General features: G+C 47.3%; 1 protein-coding gene across 1 annotated transcript in view; it reads left to right on the top strand.

Annotated features, from left to right (window-relative positions):
- The first annotated feature begins 5,735 nt into the window (after nt 1-5,735).
- Nucleotides 5,736-20,468, top strand: part of LOC133137714 (exopolyphosphatase PRUNE1-like) — an 18,505-nt gene continuing 3,772 nt past the window's right edge. The window contains exons 1-7 of the mRNA XM_061256045.1: nt 5,736-5,840; nt 11,224-11,328; nt 12,693-12,898; nt 13,791-13,975; nt 18,655-18,813; nt 19,025-19,119; nt 19,586-19,744. Coding sequence (XP_061112029.1) covers nt 5,736-5,840; nt 11,224-11,328; nt 12,693-12,898; nt 13,791-13,975; nt 18,655-18,813; nt 19,025-19,119; nt 19,586-19,744 — 1,014 coding nt within the window. The remainder of the gene's footprint in view (nt 5,841-11,223; nt 11,329-12,692; nt 12,899-13,790; nt 13,976-18,654; nt 18,814-19,024; nt 19,120-19,585; nt 19,745-20,468) is intronic.

Here is a 20,468-nt window from a genome sequence, read left to right as displayed (position 1 = left end):
TTATGAGCCCTGGTGTAAAATCCAGCTATAACCAGCTTGAAATACCAGCTACCAACAGTTTTAAAACATAGCTTGAGCTGGTCAAACCATGTAAATGGATAGCATTTATATAGCGCCTTTATCCAAAGCGCTGTACAATTGATGCTTCTCATTCACCCATTCATACACACACTCACACACCAACGGCGATTGGCTGCCATGCAAGGCGCTGACCAGCTCGTCAGGAGCATTTGGGGGTTAGGTGTCTTGCTCAGGGACACTTCGACACAGCCCGGGCGGGGGATCTAACCGGCAACCCTCCGACTGCCAGACGACTGCTCTTACTGCCTGAGCCATGTTGCCCCTACACAGTTACCTGCTCATTCATTACCCACAATGCAAAGCGGCGGTGCCTGGACCGTGTGCACGGCCTCTCTCTCTCGCTGTTTACGCAACGTGGAACGCCAGACCGTCACCTGGACCAGTTCCAGTAAAGCGCTCAGCAGCCTGGAGAGGGAGGGGGGGAGAGGGGGGGGGATAAATAAAGCACACAAAGCTCCCATTGAGCCTCCCGGCTCCGGCGCTAGCTCCCGTTTCATTTCTCTGTTTGTTTCCACTGTTATTGGCTAATTGGGAGTTGATGCCTTTTCCTAGTATGTTACATTCCATGACAATGATTTAGCTGATGCTTTTATTTCCCCTGGTGCAATGTGGGGTTAAAGGCCTTGCTCAAGGGCCCAAGAATTGCACTGATTTTATTGTGGCTACACTGGCGCTTGAACGACAAAACCTCCTTGTCCCAGTGAAGCACCTTAGCCACGAGGCCACAGGCTGCCTGTGATGTCTCTGCTCGTCACCCATATTAGCTAATTGCAAGTTTTCATCATTGTGTCGAATGCTCTGGGGGAAGGGGGGGGGGGAGAGGAGCTCGGATTGAACCCGTCTCCAGCATGCTGACACACTGGCGGTCATCGCAGCGAGAGGTTATTGCGCGTGTCGTGTGCAGAGCGTGTTCCCGGAAACCACCACCGCTCAGGTTGCCATCGTCTGCAATGCTCCGCCATGTTCCCTGCAAGACTTTGAGAAGTTGAACGCAATAGTGAAGCAATAGTAGAAATGAGGAAATGTGTGTGCACTAAAAAAATATTCTGATTTATAAAACCACAAGACTCAAAAAGGTAAGCACTTGCAACACAGCCTGTTCGCCTGTTCAAAACATGCATTGCGCATTCATGTCTTTGAAGAAATCTTTTCCAAAGAAGCATTTCCAAACTCATTGGTTCAAGTAATTGTGAAATACTATAGGAACATTTGTTTAGATCACTCACACATAAGATACCTACAGCTTCACTTTTTAGTTGTTTTTACAATACTTAAATATTGCAGTTAGAAATACATTACATACAACAAAGTGCAAAGTTGCATGAGTGAGGCCTGCTGCTACAACTGATCCCTCGAAAGTGAGTTCTCTGCACTCATTACATGTAACAAGTTCCCCTTCCCCTTTTTCCTAGGCTGCCCCCCCTTCTCAGGCCATATCTCTCTGGCCATGAGGAAAGTGGTATTTGTCGCAATGCTAATTCTGCATTGTCCACAGACCACTAATCTGTGCATCCTCACTACTGGAGAATGCCCTGTCTGGGTTGTCATTCCCCATAGGGCTTCCCCTGGTAACCCCTCTATTTTTGGGGGTACTCTTGCCCCACCAGGTCCCTGATATCCTGGCCTTAACTCATTACATGAACACATGATGCAACAGCCTGGTCCTTTAATATCTTCCAGCACTGGACAAGGTTTTATTAATTTCTGGCCTCCATTTTGTGCCAGGTCATGACCTTTTCTAGCTGTTAAAACTCTAAATGTTCCATCTGTCTGTCTGACCACCTTGACACAGACTTTAGGGAACAAGCTTTTAGGCAGTAAACATTTATGTGGTCCTACCTCCATTATATTTTCTTACACTGTGCTACTGAGGTTATTCCTCCCTTTTCCAATTCTACCGTATTTTTATCTAACACTTTTTCTACCCTATCTATTCTGACTTGATCTCCTACCTGTAGGGGGCACAGAGGAGCGGTATTTACTACTGGTCTCCCTGTTTCTTTGGTTTCATATTCCCCCCCGTAGTGTCATAGTCATTTATCTGCTCATGTAATTTTATGAGGTTCTGATCCCAATCCTTGCTATTACAAGTTTTAGCTATCAATCTCTTCACTGTTTGTATCTTCCTCTCTACTATCCCATTTGCTTGGGGATGATAGGGTGGGGAGAATATTCTTTCTCTATTGTTTTTGATACACCATTTATTGATAATGGTATTCTTGAAATGAGCTCCATTGTCTGATCTAATTTCTTTGGGTTTTCCTATTGCTATTACTGTGCTTTCTAGCCTGGCTAGAATCTGTCTCCCCGTACCTTGCCGCAGAGGATGGATAAGGGTGTACCCAGTGCACGAATCAACTATTATCAGTAAGTATCGGTGCCCCCCTGTGGATCGTACTACAGGACCGGCCACGTCCATGCAAATACTTCCCCAGGGTACTCCCGACCTTATAGTTAATCCAGCACTCCACAGGCCGTGTGGTGTATTAATCATCTGGCATTGTGAGCAGTTCTCAACTACTCCCTTCACTACCTCTTTCAGCTTGGGTATATGTAACCTATTCTGTTTCAACTGGTTCTTAATTACATAAGAAGAGAAATGTCCATTCTCTTCATGTATTTTCCGAACCAATGCCTCTCCCTCTGTCGGAGGCACGGCTTGTTTAATCCCTACTATGGGCCATTCTTTATTAGGTAATATGAGCAGGTTAACTTGAGCACTCTCTCCCTTTCTAGCGAGCTCATCAACTTCTCTGTTACCCTGCTCCTCCCACATCTGTCCTGATGTATGTGCTTTGACATGTGTGACCTCTATGTCTAAATCTTTTCTTAGTTCAAAGAATTTTTTCCACAGTGATTCGTGTTTGACATCTTTTCCTCTCATATTAGTCCAACCACAAATTGCCCATATGTCTAGATCGACCTCGATCGTGGTCTGTACGTACTTACTGTCTGTACACAATCGCAACTTCCTATGCCCCATCTGTACAGCTGCTTTTATTCCAGCAACGGCTGCTGCTACTTCAGCTTTCTGTGCAGTTCCTATCACAGAAAAAGCTTTCCTGTCGAGTTCCTCTGTATCGCTTTTAATTATATATTCTGCTCGCGCCTGATCACCCATTTGTTGAGTCTTACTTCCATCTGAAAATATAGTTATCCTTTTTCCTTCAAATTGAGGATATTGGGGAATCGTTTCTTGATCCTCTATATACAGTTCTGGTAATTCTTCTGTCTCATATTCCCAATCTGTGTTTAACAACATTGCAGACCAGGCATCCCATCTGGAGTTATAAGCTCGGGCAGTTTCAATGTCCTTTTTCATAATTCCTTTTATTGCGGGTAACGAGGTAACTATTACCGTCTTAGCTCCTTGAGCTATGGTCATTATCTCAAGTTGATATTTTCTCATAAGAGTTAGTATCTTTTCTTCTGCAGTATATTTTATTTCTGTCGGTGAGAAGGCAGAGGTGTAATACGAAATGATCTCGCCTCCATCATTTGCTAGAATTACAGACCCTATTTTTATCCCTGCTCTCAGCTCTACTCTGAGTTTTAATGTGGGATCTCTAGCCACGGTGATTTTGGCTTGGCTGATACCTTTGACCAGTCTCTCTAAATTTTCCTGGTCCTCTGCCTTCCATTCAAAAGGATCTCGCTGTAGCACTTTGTAAATGGGTTGAGCACTTTGTAAATGGGTTGAGCACTTTGTAAATGGGTTGGGCACTTTGTAAATGGGTTGAGCTCGTGCTTGATAATCAGGGACATGCCCTCTCACATAGTTACATAATCTTACAATTTGTTGCAGCTGTCGCTTGCTTTTGGGTTGTGCAATTTGACTAATCTTATTTTTGAAACTTTCCGCTAGGGCTCGTCCCTCCTCTATTTCAAATCCCAGATAGTTGACTTTGTTTCGCCCTATTTGACTTTTCTTTAGGATATCAGTAACCCATGTTCCTTCAATCGTTTGAGAATTTTCGCAATTGCTGCTAGATGCTCTTCTTCAGTGTCATGAGAGAAGAATATATCATCAATGTATATCATACAATCAATACCTTCAAGGATTCTTATCATTTCCGCCTGAAACACATTTGGGCTATTACAAAAACCCTGTGGGAGCCGTGTCCACACATATGCCGTGTTCTTAAACGTAAATGCTGTTTTGGCTTGACTAGCTTCATTGATTGGTATACTCCAGAACCCATTAGCTAAATCTAGACATGTTTTGTATTTTAGTGCCTGTATCGTTGTATCGTTTTCAAACTGGCTGACGGGTGAATCATTTGTCTCCTATCTGGTGCGGTGACGCGGTTCAGTGCCTTATAATTAATCACTATTCGAAAAGTGCCATCTGGTTTGCACACGGCTTGTAACGGGCTATTTGTTATAGTTGAAGTTACTCGCTTCAGTACCCCCTGTTGTTCTAATTCAGCAATATTTACCACCAGCTCCTGGATAGCTGCTGCTTTTACAGGGTATTGTCTTTGGTATTGATGTATTCCTCCTTCTATTGTGTATGGTTTCATATCGATCAAACCACATTGATTTTTACCCATAGCATATTTGCCTTGCATTAACACTTCTTTCAGCTTTTTAGGGTCGCAGTTAGTTAACTCAATCTGTTTGTTAATTTCATCAGCTATGCATATCGGTCTATAACAATTTATCAATTTTAATAATCCTAGTTGTTTAGCTGTTGGAAATCCTATTATGTTTATGTCTCCTGCTATTGCAGGTCCAAATGGCCCTTTAACTTTTTCCATCAATTGCATAGTTCCACCTATTCCCATTACTATTACTTCATTTCCTGTTGACTCCAGGTCTAAGCCTCCAGTTACCATATCTAGTTGGGCTCCAGTATCGATTAGGTACTCAACTCCATCAATCTGTACATAGGGTAGATTATCTTTCTCAACTATTGTGTAATGTTTGATCTCTTTCTCAGGGAGGCTCATGCCCTTGTCAATTTCCTATTGGGGGGCCGTCTGCCCGCGTTTTTCTAAAGCTGCTTGTCTCTGGGCCCGGATTTCCGCTCTCTTCTCCACTGTAAGAGCAGCCCACTCCTCGTCAGAGTATTTTTGATATTGCGTTCTTTTTGACCCTGGGTCTGATCTAGCCTGAGCGGGTGAGGAATCTTCCCTTCTCCTGAGATGTTCAGGTATTGGGTTTGACAGAGTTCTGGGTGCAGAGGGGTTTGCTGTCCCTCCCTTTTCTGCTTTTAAAGCTTTGATTTCATTAAGTACATTGGTGCAGTTGTCTATCTGACTCAACAACTCACCAGTTTGAAAAGGGGCAAACTTGCTCATCTGAATTCCCTGAGGTGTAGAGTGTCGGTATTCTTTTTCCTTTTCGTTTGGGCCTAAAAATTCCCTACTAGGTATTTCGACTGGATCTAGGAATCCTACCCTCGTTCTTTCTCTTGTTCTTGATCTGGTTTCAGGTCCTTTCCTTGTCAGACTCCCTTTCTTGAATATCAGAAGGTAGGCGTTGCCTGCTATATCTTCCATCTGAATCTCTTTCCTCTATGATTGGGTTATCCATGGCATCTCTAACTACTCCTCTCAGGTGGCTGTATCCTCCTTCGACTGCAGTTCTTATTACCCTATCAGTGTAGCCGGCCAGTCTTCCTGCTCAGGTAAACACATAAGCTGTAGGGCATGTGTCTGAAGGACTGCTATTTTCCCTGTCACCCGGGAAAGTGGGCCTACGCTCCTGATAGGGTGGTCTTCGGGATAGCCACATCTTCGCTGGGTTCGGAGAGGGTACATAAAGCTTCCCCCTTCTGCTAAAATTGGTCCTGGTTCAGGCTCAGCCGCATAGGGTCTACTAGCTTCACCTAAATCATATGATTTTCTGGGTCTAATTCGGCCCTTCATCCGCTGAACAGGGATTGTTTGCCACACATTAGTCAGTTCTGGCTCGGAGTCCTCCTCTTCATCTGTATGTGGGTATGGAGGAGGTTTGGTTTGGTCTTTGTAGGGATTCAGGGCCTCTTGAGTTCGGATTTAGGGGTGTGAAGGGTAGTAGGGATTCTAATTGCCTGTTCACTGTGTCAGGTAAAGGTTGTGGACATGTTAATCCGTCGTTTGGATCAGCAGGGGGAGGATTAAATGGAGAGGGTGGTGGTAGTAGTGGTAGTACGGGTATGCCCCTAGGCTTAGGTAGGACTAGTGGTTTGGGGTGAGGTTGCCCTTCAGGCCCTAACGCCGATGGTGGCGGTCCTGGATATGGAGTCCCTGGCCTTACTAAGGCCCCAGGCTGCAATCTGCAGGGGCCTAGCTGAGGATCCTCATCCCACTCATCTCCGACGGGGTCAGATTCTTGTGCTCCTCCAACCGTGCTGGTAGGATTTATGCGGCTCCTCCTTCCTTGTATGAGTGAATGCCAGGGAATCCCCTCCCAACCAGGGGGATGTTCAGACCGATCAGGAAGAGGCGCCGAAGGGGCTATTCCATCCCAGTCTTCAAGGTCTTCTCTGAGCCCTGTCATAGAAATCAAGGAGTCCCTCCTCCGGCCTCCGGCCCTTCTGGAATCGCCTGGCCCTCCTAGGCCTGGATAGGCCTGGATAGGCCATATCCCAGATTTCATTTAACAATTTTCTTTCTATTTTATCTGTCGGTTCAGTGCCTTTTTCAAAGTACTCAGCTTGCATTGCGTATTGAGAAGGCATACGATATGGTTTACAGCCTCGATACAACCTCCCCATTTCATCCTCGGCGCGATTCCATATTATCAGGAACACCGGGGAACCGATGGAATTGACATTGATAGCCTGAGCCACCCCCATTAATGCCTCTAAGCTGTCTTTACTACTGCCACCGAAATTCCCACTTCCTGCTAAGGTTGTGGCTACTATTCCCCCATCCCCAATTGTCTCTGAGGCTCGTATTAATCTCATATAGTAACTGTACAACAGGGCCTTCGATCTAGTAGGGTGTTGCCCATAAGAGGGCACATGACTCAAAATTGCAGTTATATTTGGACCCAATTGAGCGGGATGTACATCTGCTGCTTGTGAGACAACAAAGATAAGGACCAGGGCCTATTTGATCATTGGAATTTTGTACAGTTTTTACAGTTTTTTTTTTTACTTTTCTTCCTAAAAATGAGTGGTATATTGTAAGGCACATGGTTTAGGAAGTGATTGTAGGGTTATGAATGGATATAAGTTAATTACAGTATGAGGTAAGAAACAGTATTGGAACAAATTCAACCCTCCAACACAAAAGGTGTGTGTGTGACTTTTTAACAAATTGGACCAGGCTGGTTGGGTTCAGCTGTTTAAAATTGTCGACTGAACTCCTAAGCCCAGGGGCCTCATTCATAAAACTCTGCGGAAAATCCATACTATATATTGACGTACGTAGAAATGAGGAAATGTGTGTGCACTAAAAAAATATTCTGATTTATAAAAACTTGCGTACACCTGCACAATTTCCTGTTATAAATCCCGAATCAACTTGGAATTGTCCGTACACGCATAAGCTGTCTACATTCCCAAGAACAGAACGATATTGGGCGTCTGCAGACTCTTATAGTCACAGCAGGGTGTGCAGACAATTGGCGATAGGATTCTAAACAACTCTTTCACTTCCGTTTTTCTGAAAATAGGTCAGCGACAAGCGACAAGTGTACCGACATGTCCGAAACAGGAGGGGATGAGGCAAGAGGGCACATCTCTCGAATTTAAATACAGTCAGGTCCATAAATATTGGGACATCGACAAAATTCTCCTCCTTTTGGCTCTAGACACCACCACAATGGATTTGAAATGAAACGAACAAGATATGTTTTAACTGCAGACTTTCAGCTTTAATTTGAGGGTATTTACATCCAAATCAGGTGAACGGTGTAGGAATTACAACAGTTTCTATATGTGCCTCCCACTTTTTAAGGGACCAAAAGTAATAGGACAATTGGCTGCTCAGCTGTTCCATGGCCAGGTGTGTGTTATTCCCTCATTATCTCATTTACAAGGAGCAGATAAAAGGTCTAGATTTCATTTCAAGTGTGCAATTTGCATTTGGAATCTGTTGCTGTCAACTCTCAAAATGAGATCCAAACAAACCCATCAGAGAGATAGCAAAAACATTAGGTGTGGCCAAATCTGTTTGGAACATTCTTAAAAAGAAAGAAAGCACCGGTGAGCTCAGCAACACCAAAAGACCCGGAATACCACGGGCCACAGTTGGCCAGATCAAGAACACTCTCCAGGAGGTAGGTGTATGTGTGTCAAAGTCAACAATCAAGAGAAGACTTCACCAGAGTGAATACAGAGGGTTCATCACAAGATGTAAACCAGAGTTTGCCAAACAACATCTAAAAAAGCCTTTACAGTCCTGGAACAACATCCTATGGACAGATGAGACAAAGATCAACTTGTACCAGAATGATGGGAAGAGAACAGTATGGAGAAGGAAAGGAACTGCTCATGATCCAAAACATACCACCTCATCAGTGAAGCATAGTGGTGGTAGTGTCATGGCGTGGGCATGTATGGCTGCCAATGGAACTGGTTCCCTTGTATTTATTGATGATGTGACTGCTGACAAAAGCAGCAGGATGAATTCTGAAGTGTTTTGGGCAATATTATCAGCTCATATTCAGCCAAATGCTTCAGAACTCATTGGACGGCACTTCACAGTACAGATGGACAATGACCTGAAGCTTACTGCGAAAGCAACCGCTGAGTTTTTTAAGGCAAAGAAATGGAATGTTATGCAATGGCCAAGTCAATCACCTGACCTGAATCCGATTGAACATGTATTTCACTTGCTGGAGACAAAACTGAAGGGAAAATGCCCCAAGAACAAGCAGGAACTGAAGACAGTTGCAGTAGAGGCCTGGCAGAGCATCACCAGGGATGAAACCCAGTGTCTGGTGATGTATATGCGTTCCAGACTTCAGGCTGTAATTGACTGCAAAGGATTTGTAACCAAGTATTAAAAAGTGAAAGTTTGATTTATGATTGTTAGTTTGTCCCATTACTTTTGGTCCCTTAAAAAGTGGGAGGCACATATAGAAACTGTTGTAATTCCTACACCGTTCACCTGATTTGGATGTAAATACCCTCAAATTAAAGCTGAAAGTCTGCAGTTAAAGCACATCTTGTTCGTTTCATTTCAAATCCATTGTGGTGGTGTATAGAGCCAAAAAGATGAGAATTGTGTCGATGTCCCAATATTTATGGACCTGACTGTAGGTCATCTCTGACTTCTAACAGTCAAGCGAGGAATAGCAACAACAAACTCCTTCAAACCACAACACTGTTTATCCTTCCCCCTTCTCGGTAAACGTGCTGACGTTGAAACACCATTGGCTGTGGCAATTAGAACCAATTTTCAACCAATGAGCTTCAACTGTTGTACAGTTATACACTGTTTTGGTACAGAGTGTCGGGCCGTCAACTGTATATTTTGAAACCCAAATTTAAGGACTATAAACACAGGCAGAGGGTGAGTCAACACGTCAGTGAGGCTTTTTCAATGATAGGAAGGGATTTACAATGGTCTTGCAACAATGTTTTAACACAAAAATCTTACCTATTGTACCTTTAACAATCTCCGTTTACAACTTGACTCTGACTCTCTGTGAGAGAGGAACAGGGCCTGACTCTGACTCTCTGTGAGCAATGTGTCTGATTCATGTTGCGTTTTTAATAAACAGTGTTTTTTTTATCCCGCTATCCGAACCACACTGTTATGGGTTCTGATCCCGCTATCTGATCCACACTGTTATGGGTTCTGATCCCGCTATCTGATCCACACTGTTATGGGTTCTGATCCCACTATCCGATCCACACTGTTATGGGTTCTGATCCCGCTATCCGATCCACACTGTTATGGGTTCTGATCCTGCTATCCGATCTACACTGTTATGGGTTCTGATCCCGCTATCTGATCCACACTGTTATGGGTTCTGATCCTGCTATCCGATCCACACTGTTATGGGTTCTGATCCTGCTATCCAATCTACACTCTGATGGGTTTGATCCCGCTATCCGATCTACACTGTCATGGGTTCTGATCCCTCTATCCGATCCACACTGTTATGGGTTCTGATCCTGCTATCTGATCCACACTGTTATGGGTTCTGAGAAACCCTCCACACATCCTGATGCAAACTCTCGGACTCCGCTCAGATACTGTTATCTCAAACATCAATTGCAGGTTTAACTCAGTCTCTAAAGTAGGTTTCCCTCTAATGTCGGGTCTTACAAACTGGTGTTCTCTTAAATAATAAAAAAAAACAAAAAAAACATTTCTCATCTGTGGACTGTAAATATGCCGTCATTCCAATATCCACATGACCAAAACAAAAGTTTACTGTGGCCAATATGTGGTCACAATATGTGTGACTAAAAAGCAAACAGAACTGATTGAACCACAACTGAAACTGAGAGTAGCAGAGAAAGAGACAGGTTTCTGCGTTATGTTTATGCTCTGTACATTTTATGTACAGCTGTGCTGGGTTGAGTTAGGCTGGGCTGGGTTAGGCTGAGCTGGGCTGAGCTAGGCTGAGTTAGGCTGGGTTAGGCTGAGCTGGGCTGAGTTGAGTTAGGCTGAGCTGGGCTGGGCTGGGCTGAGCTGGGCTGAGCTGAGTTGGGTTGAGCTGAGTTGGGCTGGGCTGAGTTGAGCTGGGTTGAGTTAAGCCTGGCTGGGTTAGGCTGAGCTGGGCTGGGTGGGATGGAATGCAGTGGAGCTGAAGTTGAAGGCGACTCATTGTGACAGAGCTGCGCCCTGAGGTGCCGAGACTAAAGACAAAGTGACACGGAGCATTCTGTGACCTTGGCTTTCCTCTCTTCTCTCCTCTGTGTCGCTCTCCTCTTCTCTCTATGGGCGGCCTGTAGCGTAGTGGTTAAGGTAAATGACTGGGACACGCAAGGTCGGTGGTTCTAATCCCGGTGTAGCCACAATAATATCCGCACAGCCGCTGGGCCCTTGAGCAAGGCCCTTAACCCTGCATTGCTCCAGGGGAGGATTGTCTCCTGCTTAGTCTAATAAATTGTACTTCGCTCTGGATAAGAGTGTCTGCCAAATGGCAATAATGTAATGTAATATTCTCCCCTGTCTGCCCATCTATCTCCTTTCCTCTCTTCCTCTCTCTCTCTCTCTCTCTCTCTCCCTCTCTCTCTCCCCTCCACAGCGCAGTGCAGAGGATCACTCTGGATTCCACGTCGTCCTTGGAAACGAGGCTTGTGATGTCGACTCCATGGTCTCCACTCTCTCCTTTGCTTACTTCCTGTTTAAGGTGGGTTTGGCTCACTGCACAATGGTTTAAAGATGGCTTCATGGCAAAGCAGGAACTTCCTATCTCATTATTTCCTCCAAATTTAGTTTTCATTAATAATTTAATACTGTTCTCCGTTTCACTTTGAATGTCGCACACTAATGCTTTTCACTTCCTGTCTTCCGTCTGCCTACAATTCCCAGAATGCATTGGGAAGCTCATTCTACTTGCTCTGCCTGTTTGCATGAGCGCTAGAGCTGCGATGGATATAATGTTAAAAGCCTTCTTGTGAAAGGGAAACTAACATGAGTAGAATAGATCCACATGACGGGGAGACGGAGCAGTGCATTCTGGGAATGTGAGGGTAAATAACATTAAGAAGATTAGGAAACCACAAGTGTTTTAAAATTAGAATTAGATGGTGGTCTTAGTGATTGAACTACCAGGGAGCAGCCAATATGGGTGACAAGGAGCGAAGCTTCAAATTTGTCGACAACAGTTTAAACTTCACGAAGAGCAAATCTCTGTTCAGCTGGAATAAGACTGCAAAGACCTACCCTTACTGCTGCTCACAAAATGACAGTTTTGTTTTTGTTGACGGGATCAGAAGAACAGGACGTTGACTTTGGGGAGAGGGAGGAGTTTGGGGCACTGTATCTGTGCCTTGTGTACCTAAAAAAAAAAAAAACAATTAAAAGGATTTTTTTCCCCCAGCTGAAACGCTTTCGTTGTTGTTGCTGTGAAATATTTCCGTCCCTGCGGAGACCCAACACAGACCCGTTTTCCTAAAATTCACTCCGGAATTATGAGGAGAGATCCCCTTCCAGCCTATCGCCATGAATACGTGCCCATTAAGTCCACTAATCACAGCGCATTACATTCTGGCCTCGTTAAGTATTCATGAGACCCCGGATAACTTGAGATCCCGCTGGGGAGAGCGACACAGTGAAACGCCCTTGGAAGGAGAACCCAAACTGGGTCGAACCCGTGTCTGCAGAAGCCAGGTTCAACGGGTTCTGCTGCACCTTAAGGGCCAGACTTACTCAGACTTTTAGCACGCGCACAACTAATGGCACAACCATTGATTGGTTGCGAACAAATACCATGACCAATGGTCGTGTTATTGGTTTTGCGTGTGCTAAAAGGTTTTGCACGTGTTAAAATCCTTTTGGGGCAACCTATGACCTACTGCTTGATTGGCACACTGTGCAGCTGTTGCGCCCTTGAGCAGGGTCCTTAACCCCGCTTTGCTTCAGGAGGGATTGGCCCCTGCTCCGTCTAACCGACTGTTTGTCGCTTTGGATGAAAAGCGTGGGCTAAATAACGGTAATGTGATTGGGCTGAACCGCGTCTGTAGAATGTCTAACCTCCGGCCCTCGCTCCAGACGTCCGGCTCGGCCGGGAGGACTCCGGTGCCCGTGCTGAACATCCCGCAGGCGGACTTCCCGCTGCGGACGGACAGCGTGTTCCTGCTCCGGGAGAGCGGGCTGGCGCAGCAGGACCTGGTGTTCCGGGACGAGGTGGACCTCCCGCGGCTGCACCGCGCCAGGCGGCTGGCCCTCACCCTGGTGGACCACAACGTGCTGCCCAGGTCAAAGGTCACGCCCGTGATGTCACGCCCCAGTTCATGTCTTCACCTTATGCCTCCAGTTAATGGACACTGTCATTAATAAGCATCATCATGATTTTCTTTTATTTTTTTCGTTCTTGGAACGTTTCAAGTCTGTGTTCTAGAACGCCGGTAGTGATTGTGACATCAGTGCTAGAATGCTCAGTTGAGATTGCTCTAGTCACATATTTGAGATCCTACACGTTGCGAGAAGGAGGTTCTGGGTTTCAGTCCCGGTGTCGGTCTGCGATCGCCTGAAGGATCTGCTCAGGGTCCTTGCGGATCTCTGTTGCCTAGTGACGTACCGTGACTTGTCTCACTTTTGCTATAGGCTAGTAATCAAGCACTGAAAGTACAACCGCAGTGTAGAGTGCAGCCCACGCTAAAAAATGGCAAAATAGGAGCGGCAGTAGCCATTTGAGTTGCCTATACATAGTGGGTACATTGCTTAGACCTTTCCCGAGACGAACAAGCCGACAAAATGGTATTTTCGCAGACCTGCTTTTCTTTTGGGCAGCGGTAGGAAAGCTGGGTTCGGAAAGTGTGCTTTTAGAAGTGACACGTCGCGATACGTCACCACGCTGCGGAGGTGTGCAAGGACCCCGAGCAGATCACTGAGGCGAGCCCCAGTCCTCTCTGTGTGGAGTTTGGATGTTTGCACGGGTTTCCTCCACTAATCCAGAGATGTGTAGCCAAAGGTCTACAAATGGAGACAAACCTCCCTGGCTAACAGCCGCATTTACAGAAATGCTATTAAGGTGCAGTGACCTTGTCAAATGAACTAATTAATGACATTGAAATATAGAGATCAGAATCGGGCCAGATACTGTGCAATTCCCACTGCCCCCCCGCTAATGTTTCTCTCCCCCTGCAGTACTGACAGTGACCTGGAGGGGGCAGTAGTGGAGGTGATTGACCACCACCTCCAGGAGAGGGTGCCCTCCCCCTCTTGCCCCGTAACCATAGAGACCGTGGGCTCCTGTGCCACCCTGGTCGCCGAACGCATCGTGCAGAAGGCTCCGGAAATTGTGGACGGACAGGTGGCCCTGCTTCTCTACGGTAACCACGGCGACGTGTTTCGGGGCTGCTTTGGCTCGTGCGTTTCGGGAAATATTTCTTCGTCTCGAAATAACACTCCTGTCCCAGGGGCGTGGAGGAAACGGAAACTGAAGGAGAACACTTTGTTGGGTCTCCAAACAATGCCGGAAACCTGTTTGCAGGTTTGCGTTGCATTGTGGGAAAGAGTTGCTTCAACTATGCTAATTTCGTGACTGTTTAGCTGGTTTATCTATAAAAGACTAGTAGCCTGCTCATTGTTCTCTGACTCGTATGACCGTTGAAAATGAACTACGACACCTACGGCAGTGGCTGGTGGGTGCCAGGGCGTGTCCACATGGCTGTGGGCCTGTACACCTCACCTCTGGGGCCCACTGCTGCTCCGAGATCCCCTACCTATTTAGCCTGGAGTCACGAGACTGCCAGTTACCGTGTGCTGCCACGAGGAGGCATGGTAGGAGTCTTGGTGCAGGAGAGGCTATGTACTGGCCTCGGAACACTTACGCACTCGGCTTCCTTTACCCAAGGCTGGGTTGGCCAGCGGCAGGGGCTAAGGGAGGGGGGGTCACATGCATCCCTACATGCAACGGCTCACTAGCATGCTGCACTAGACGCATCATAGCACCCTGTGATATTACACACACACACACACACACTTTCTTTTGCGCAAGCTATCACTTCCACTGTAAAGTCCTCTGGCGACGAGGCAGAGCGGTGTGGGCAGGTCGTGGATGAAGACTGGTAGCCTCTAGCTTGAGCCTTGCACAGAGGTGGCACAGGCAAGATGGTCGCTGTATGGATGGGATTTGGGAACAGCATCCTACTTCGGCAGCTACCTGTGCGACTGAGCAGCCCTTTTCAGGGTCCACACTGCTCACCCCTTGACAGGGGACGGGTCCAGAAAAGGCGACCTAAACATTGTCTGTTCCCCCCTGACCTGGACGGCAAACCGCAGTCGTCAAGGCATCCCTTACCGCGGTCGCAAAACCAAAAATATAATGAATCTCAACTTAGCGACCTGGAACGTACAAACTCTCTTGGATATGTTGGATGACGCTTCAAGACCCCACAGGCGCACCGCACTTGTTGCCCACGAGCTTGGCAAATACAACATCGACATTGCTGCCCTGAGCGAGACCCGTTTCTCAGGAGAGGACTCGCTCACAGAAGTTGGGAAAGGATACACCTTCTTCTGGAAGGGCCTTCCAGAAGACACCCGACGACTACACGGAGTTGGCTTTGCCATAAAAACCAAACTCCTTCGTAACATCCCAGAATCACCCCAGGGAATCAGCGAAAGACTAATGACCTGGCGCATTCCACTCGCCAAGGGCCGCTTTGCTACCCTCATTAGTGCATACACACCAACCCTGGTTGCAGACGATGGTTTAAAGGATGCATTTTATGAGGTCCTAGACAGTATACTGTCAAAAACACCTTCCTCCGACAAAATCATCCTTATGGGAGACTTCAATGCCAGAGTGGGCACCGACAATCTACTCTGGCAAGGAATTATTGGAAAACATGGCATAGGCAACTCAAACAGCAATGGCCTAAGGCTTCTCTCACTCTGTGCTGAACATCAATTGATCATCACCAATACCATATTCCAGCTGAAAAACAAGCATAAAACATCATGGATGCACCCACGATCTAAACACTGGCATCTACTCGACTACATAATCACTCGTCAACAGGACCAGCATAACGTGTCCAAAACTCAGGCCATGCGTGGCGCTGAGTGTTGGACAGACCATCGTCTAATCCGCTCAAAATTCCAGTTAAAGATCCGCCCTCACCGCCCAAAACAACCCTCCCGCCGAAAAATAGACATCAGTGGACTCCAGTCCCCTGATGCCCTGGCGAGTTACCGCTGGAAACTCTACGAAGGTCTCTCCACCCCCCAAGCTAGCAACCCCTGCAGCAACACCCTCAACATTGAGCGTGCCTGGGCTAACCTCAGCTCAGCCATACACACAGCTGCATATGAATCACTAGGCCTCGCCAAAAAACACCATCAGGACTGGTTTGACAGCAACTCTGCTGAAATTCAACATCTCTTGGAAGCAAAACGTAAGGCTTATACTTCCCATATCTCAAACCCACAGTCCTCCTCCCTCCTCTCACGGTGGAAAGCCATCCGTGCGGAGACCCAGAGGCAGCTCCGAACCATGGAGAATGAATGGTGGCTCAAAAAGGCTCATGAGATCCAAGCCTTTGCAGACTCCAATAACACACACGCCTTCTACCAAGCAGTCAAGTCACTTTATGGACCACAAAGACATGCCATCTCCCCAGTAAGGTCCACTGATGGCTCGACACTTTATAAGGACAAAAAACTAATTATTGAACGCTGGGCCGAACACTTCAATGGCCTCCTTAACCAACAAAACCCCTCAGACCACTCTATCATAGCTTCCAAATCTCCCACCAGTACAAGAACTGGATGATCCGCCCACCTTCTCTGAGGTCCTTGCAGCAGTAAGAGGCCTCAAAAACAATAAAAGTGCTGGCCCTGATGAGCTCCCTGCCGAGTTCCTAAAGAAAGGTGGCTACTTCCTCACATCTAACCTACACAAACTCATACAAGCAATATGGTCTCAAGAAACTGTCCCCCAAACCTGGAAAGACGCAAACATAATCACAATCCATAAAAAGAAAGTAGATAAAGCCATCTGTGGGAACAGCCGTGGCATTTCGCTCCTGTCTGTGGCTGGGAAGGTGCTAGCACGGGTCATGCTGTTCCGCTTGACCCAGCACATCACAGAAAACATTCTTCCTGAAACCCAATGTGGATTCAGGAAAAGCCGTAGCACTAGTGACATGATCTTCATCGCTAGGCAGATCCAAGAGAAGGCTAGAGAGCAAAATAAAAACCTGTACATTGCTTTCCTGGACCTAGCCAAAGCCTTCGACACAGTTGACCGGCAGGCACTCTGGAGCATCCTCACAAAGTTTGGGGTTCCACCCAAATTTTTGAGTATCCTTCAACAGCTACACTTTGGCATGCAAGCCTGTGTGTTCATCAGTGGACAAAAATCCCCACCCTTCCCCGTTCAGGGAGGGGTAAAGCAAGGTTGTGTACTTGCTCCAGTGATTTTCAACCTCTTTCTGGCAGCAGTAACTCTCCTTGCGCATAAGTCTCTCCAAGCCGATGGCGATGGGATCCAGCTTCAGTTCCGCCTTGATGGCAACCTTTTCAACCTCCACCGTCTACAAGCCTTCACCAAGACTACAACCATCACTATACACGAGCTACAATATGCAGATGACTGTGCCCTCATCGCTCACACCCCTGCCGCAATGCAACATGCACTGGACACAATAACAGAAATTTACTGTGCTGTTGGCCTTCAAATCAACACCCAAAAGACGGAAATTATTGTCCAGTCTGCAGCTCCTGTACCCACCCCCCCAGTGTTCAATATCCACGGTTCACCACTAAAAGGGGTCCACCAATTCTGCTACCTCGGCAGCATCCTTGCATCAAACTGCCAAATTGACAATGACATCCAAGCACGAATCAATCGTGCTTCATCTTCCTATGGCAGACTGCGCTCTCGGGTCTTCGAGAACAACAACCTAAAGTTACCAACTGAGGTAGCAGTCTACCAAGCAGTCTGTGTTCCACCTTCCTGTATGGTGCTGATGCATGGACCCCCTACCGACGTCACATATGCCAACTGGAGGCATTTAATATAAAGTGCCTCCAGCGCATCCTAAAAGTCACATGGCAGGACCGAATACCCCATACAACCATCCTTCAACTCACCCAGACAGTCAGTGTGGAAGCAGCCTTAGTACAGCGCCAACTCCGCTGGGTCGGGCATGTAATTAGGATGCCTGAACATCGCCTCCCAAGACAAACCCTGTATGGACAGCAGGAACCCTGGAGGACAAAAACGGAGGTTCAAAGATCATCTCAAGGACATGCTCAAGAAATGCGGAATAAAGCCAGGGGATCTTGAAGCAACTGCTATGGACCGCCATGTCTGGACTACCTCCGTGAAGTCTGGCTTCGCCCTACTAGAATCAAAACGCACATTCCAGAGAGAAGCACAACGACAGCGCAGGCATCACCATGCGCAACAACCCCTAGCATCACTAGACTCAGCCCTCACGTGCCCCAGCTGTGGCAGGGCATGTGGATCGAGGATTGGGCTTCATAGCCATCTTCAATGGCACCGCCGTCAGCAGCGGTAGCCACAACACTCCACCACTCACCCCAAGGAAGTGACGTCATCTTCGGCAACGATAGACAGCAGCAAGCAAGCAAGTGTGTGTGTGTGTGTGTGTGTGACTGCAGGCTCACAGGTGTGTGTGTGTGTGTGTGTGTGTGAGTGTGTGTGAGTGTGTGTGTGTGTGTGTATGTGTATGTGTGTGTGTGTATGTGTATGTGTGTGTGTGTATGTGTGTGTGTGTGTGTGTGTGTGTGACTGCAGGCTCACAGGTGTGTGTGTGTGTGTGTGAGACGGCAGGCCAACAGGTGTGTGTGTGTGTGTGTGTGTGACTGCAGGCTCACAGGTGTGTGTGTGTGTGTGAGACGGAAGGCCAACAGGTGTGTGTGTGTGTGTGTGTGACTGCAGGCTCACAGGTGTGTGTGTGTGTGACTGCAGGCTCACAGGTGTGTGTGTGTGTGTGTGTGTGTGTGTGTGTGTGTGTGTGTGTGTGTGTGATTGCAGGCTCCATAATCCTGGACTGTGTGAACATGGCTCCTGAGGCGGGGAAGGTGACGCCCAAGGACAGCCAGTACGCCCGCCTGCTGGAGTCCCTCTGCCCCGCCCTGCCGCCCCGCACCCCCCTCTTCCAGGCCCTGCACAGCGCCAAGCTCGACATCTCCGGTACCAGCTCAACCTTTGTGTGTCTGTGTGTCTGTCTGTCTCTGCGTGTGTGTGTGTGTGTGTCTGTCTGTCTGTGTCTGTCTCTGCGTGTGTGTGTGTGTGTGTGTGTGTCTGTGTGCGTGTGTGTGTGTGTGTTTGTGTCATTGGGAGCTCTGGTAGACAGGGGAGAGTCCCCACAAGCTGGTGAAATTCCCGGCTGTGTGTGTCTCAGGCCTCACGACAGAGCAGATGCTGCTGAAGGACATGAAGGCGGTGTCTGGAGGGGATCTGAAGCTGGCCGTCAGTGTGGTGTACACGACCCTGGACGTGAGTTTACCGTCCTTAATGCCGTGTGTGTGTGTGTGTGTGTGTGTGTGTGTCTGTCTGTCTGTGAACCTCTTCCTTGCTCTCTCTCTGTCTCTCTCTCTCTGTAAAAGCCATATCGGCAGTAGTCATTTTAGTTCTGACATTAGCTTCTTGCAAGTTGAAATCACACAGGGATATGATTTTTTTCCCCCTGAAAACATGTGTAAAAGCTCTCGTTGTGTGCTCCTATGAGAAACCCAAACCCTTCCGCCCCTAGCTGAGACCTCCAGCGTCTGCACACATAGTACAGCCTGATTTAAATCAGGAAATGCCTCTCCGCAGGTCACGTGTGAAGCTGCGTTCCCCTGCGGGAGTCAAAGCCGCGTCTCGCGTTGCCGCCATCTGGAGCGACTCCGTGCCGGCGGCCGGCAGAAAGGAGAGGTGTGTGTCCGTTGGTTTTTAATCCTGCCCCCCGTCCCCCCTTCAGGCTTTTCTCCAGCGACGGGGTCTTCAGCAGGAGCTCTGCGAGTTCTGCCACAAGCACCGCTTCAACCTGCTGGTCGCCATGACGATCTCCTTCAGCCAGAGCAACGAGCCTTTCCGCCAGCTGGCCGTCTACAGCTCCAGCTCCCTCTACAGGGAGGAGGTATGAACTGCAGCCTGACCGCCATTTAAATACATAACCTCCTGGTTTTTTTTCGGGTGTGGCCTTGTGTGGTGTTCAGGGTATTCTCTAGAAGGCAAAAACAGGCCAGGGGGGCGGCTTGTGTTCTTGATGTAATCCAAAAAAACTCAGACAGTGACATCACTGCATGCCTAAATAAGAATATCTAACTGGAGCTTGATGTTAATTTTGAGTTAATTTTGAGTTTTGAATGTAGGCCCACGCTAGCCTGCTACACCCGGCCTTATCAACTGTCCCACCCTTGGCTTGGGCTCCATTCCACTCTTCAGAGTGATGTTGGCTCTCTTACGATTGTGCGGCGCTCGTTAGGGATAATGCTCGTTATTACCCTGTCGCAGATGCCCAATCAGACGGGGCGTTAACGAGACAATTAGCATCGTCCCGCAAGTTTTTACAAGTATATTTTATGAACCTGTTAGTTTTGAGCGCTTGCCTTGAATGAAGGATTTCCCACTCTCGAGACTAGCGTTTTCCTTTTTATTTCGGAATCTGTTTACGCTGGAAACGGTTTTGCGGAACTCTTATGGGTGTGTGCCAACAGCAGTACGCTGACTAAAAGTGCAAAATTACAGTTATCATAACCTAATTTTAAGATTTCTCTTTTTACTAGCCAGTCCTAGCCAGGACTGGATTAGGTACAGGAAAACCAGGATAAATAGCAAAAAATAATAATAAATATGAACAA

Source organism: Conger conger, chromosome 9 (genome assembly GCF_963514075.1).
Source record: "Conger conger chromosome 9, fConCon1.1, whole genome shotgun sequence".
In the NCBI taxonomy this organism is placed as follows: domain Eukaryota; kingdom Metazoa; phylum Chordata; class Actinopteri; order Anguilliformes; family Congridae; genus Conger; species Conger conger.
The sequence above is the reverse complement of the archived record's forward strand: the minus strand, read 5'-3'. Positions and strand labels throughout refer to the sequence as shown.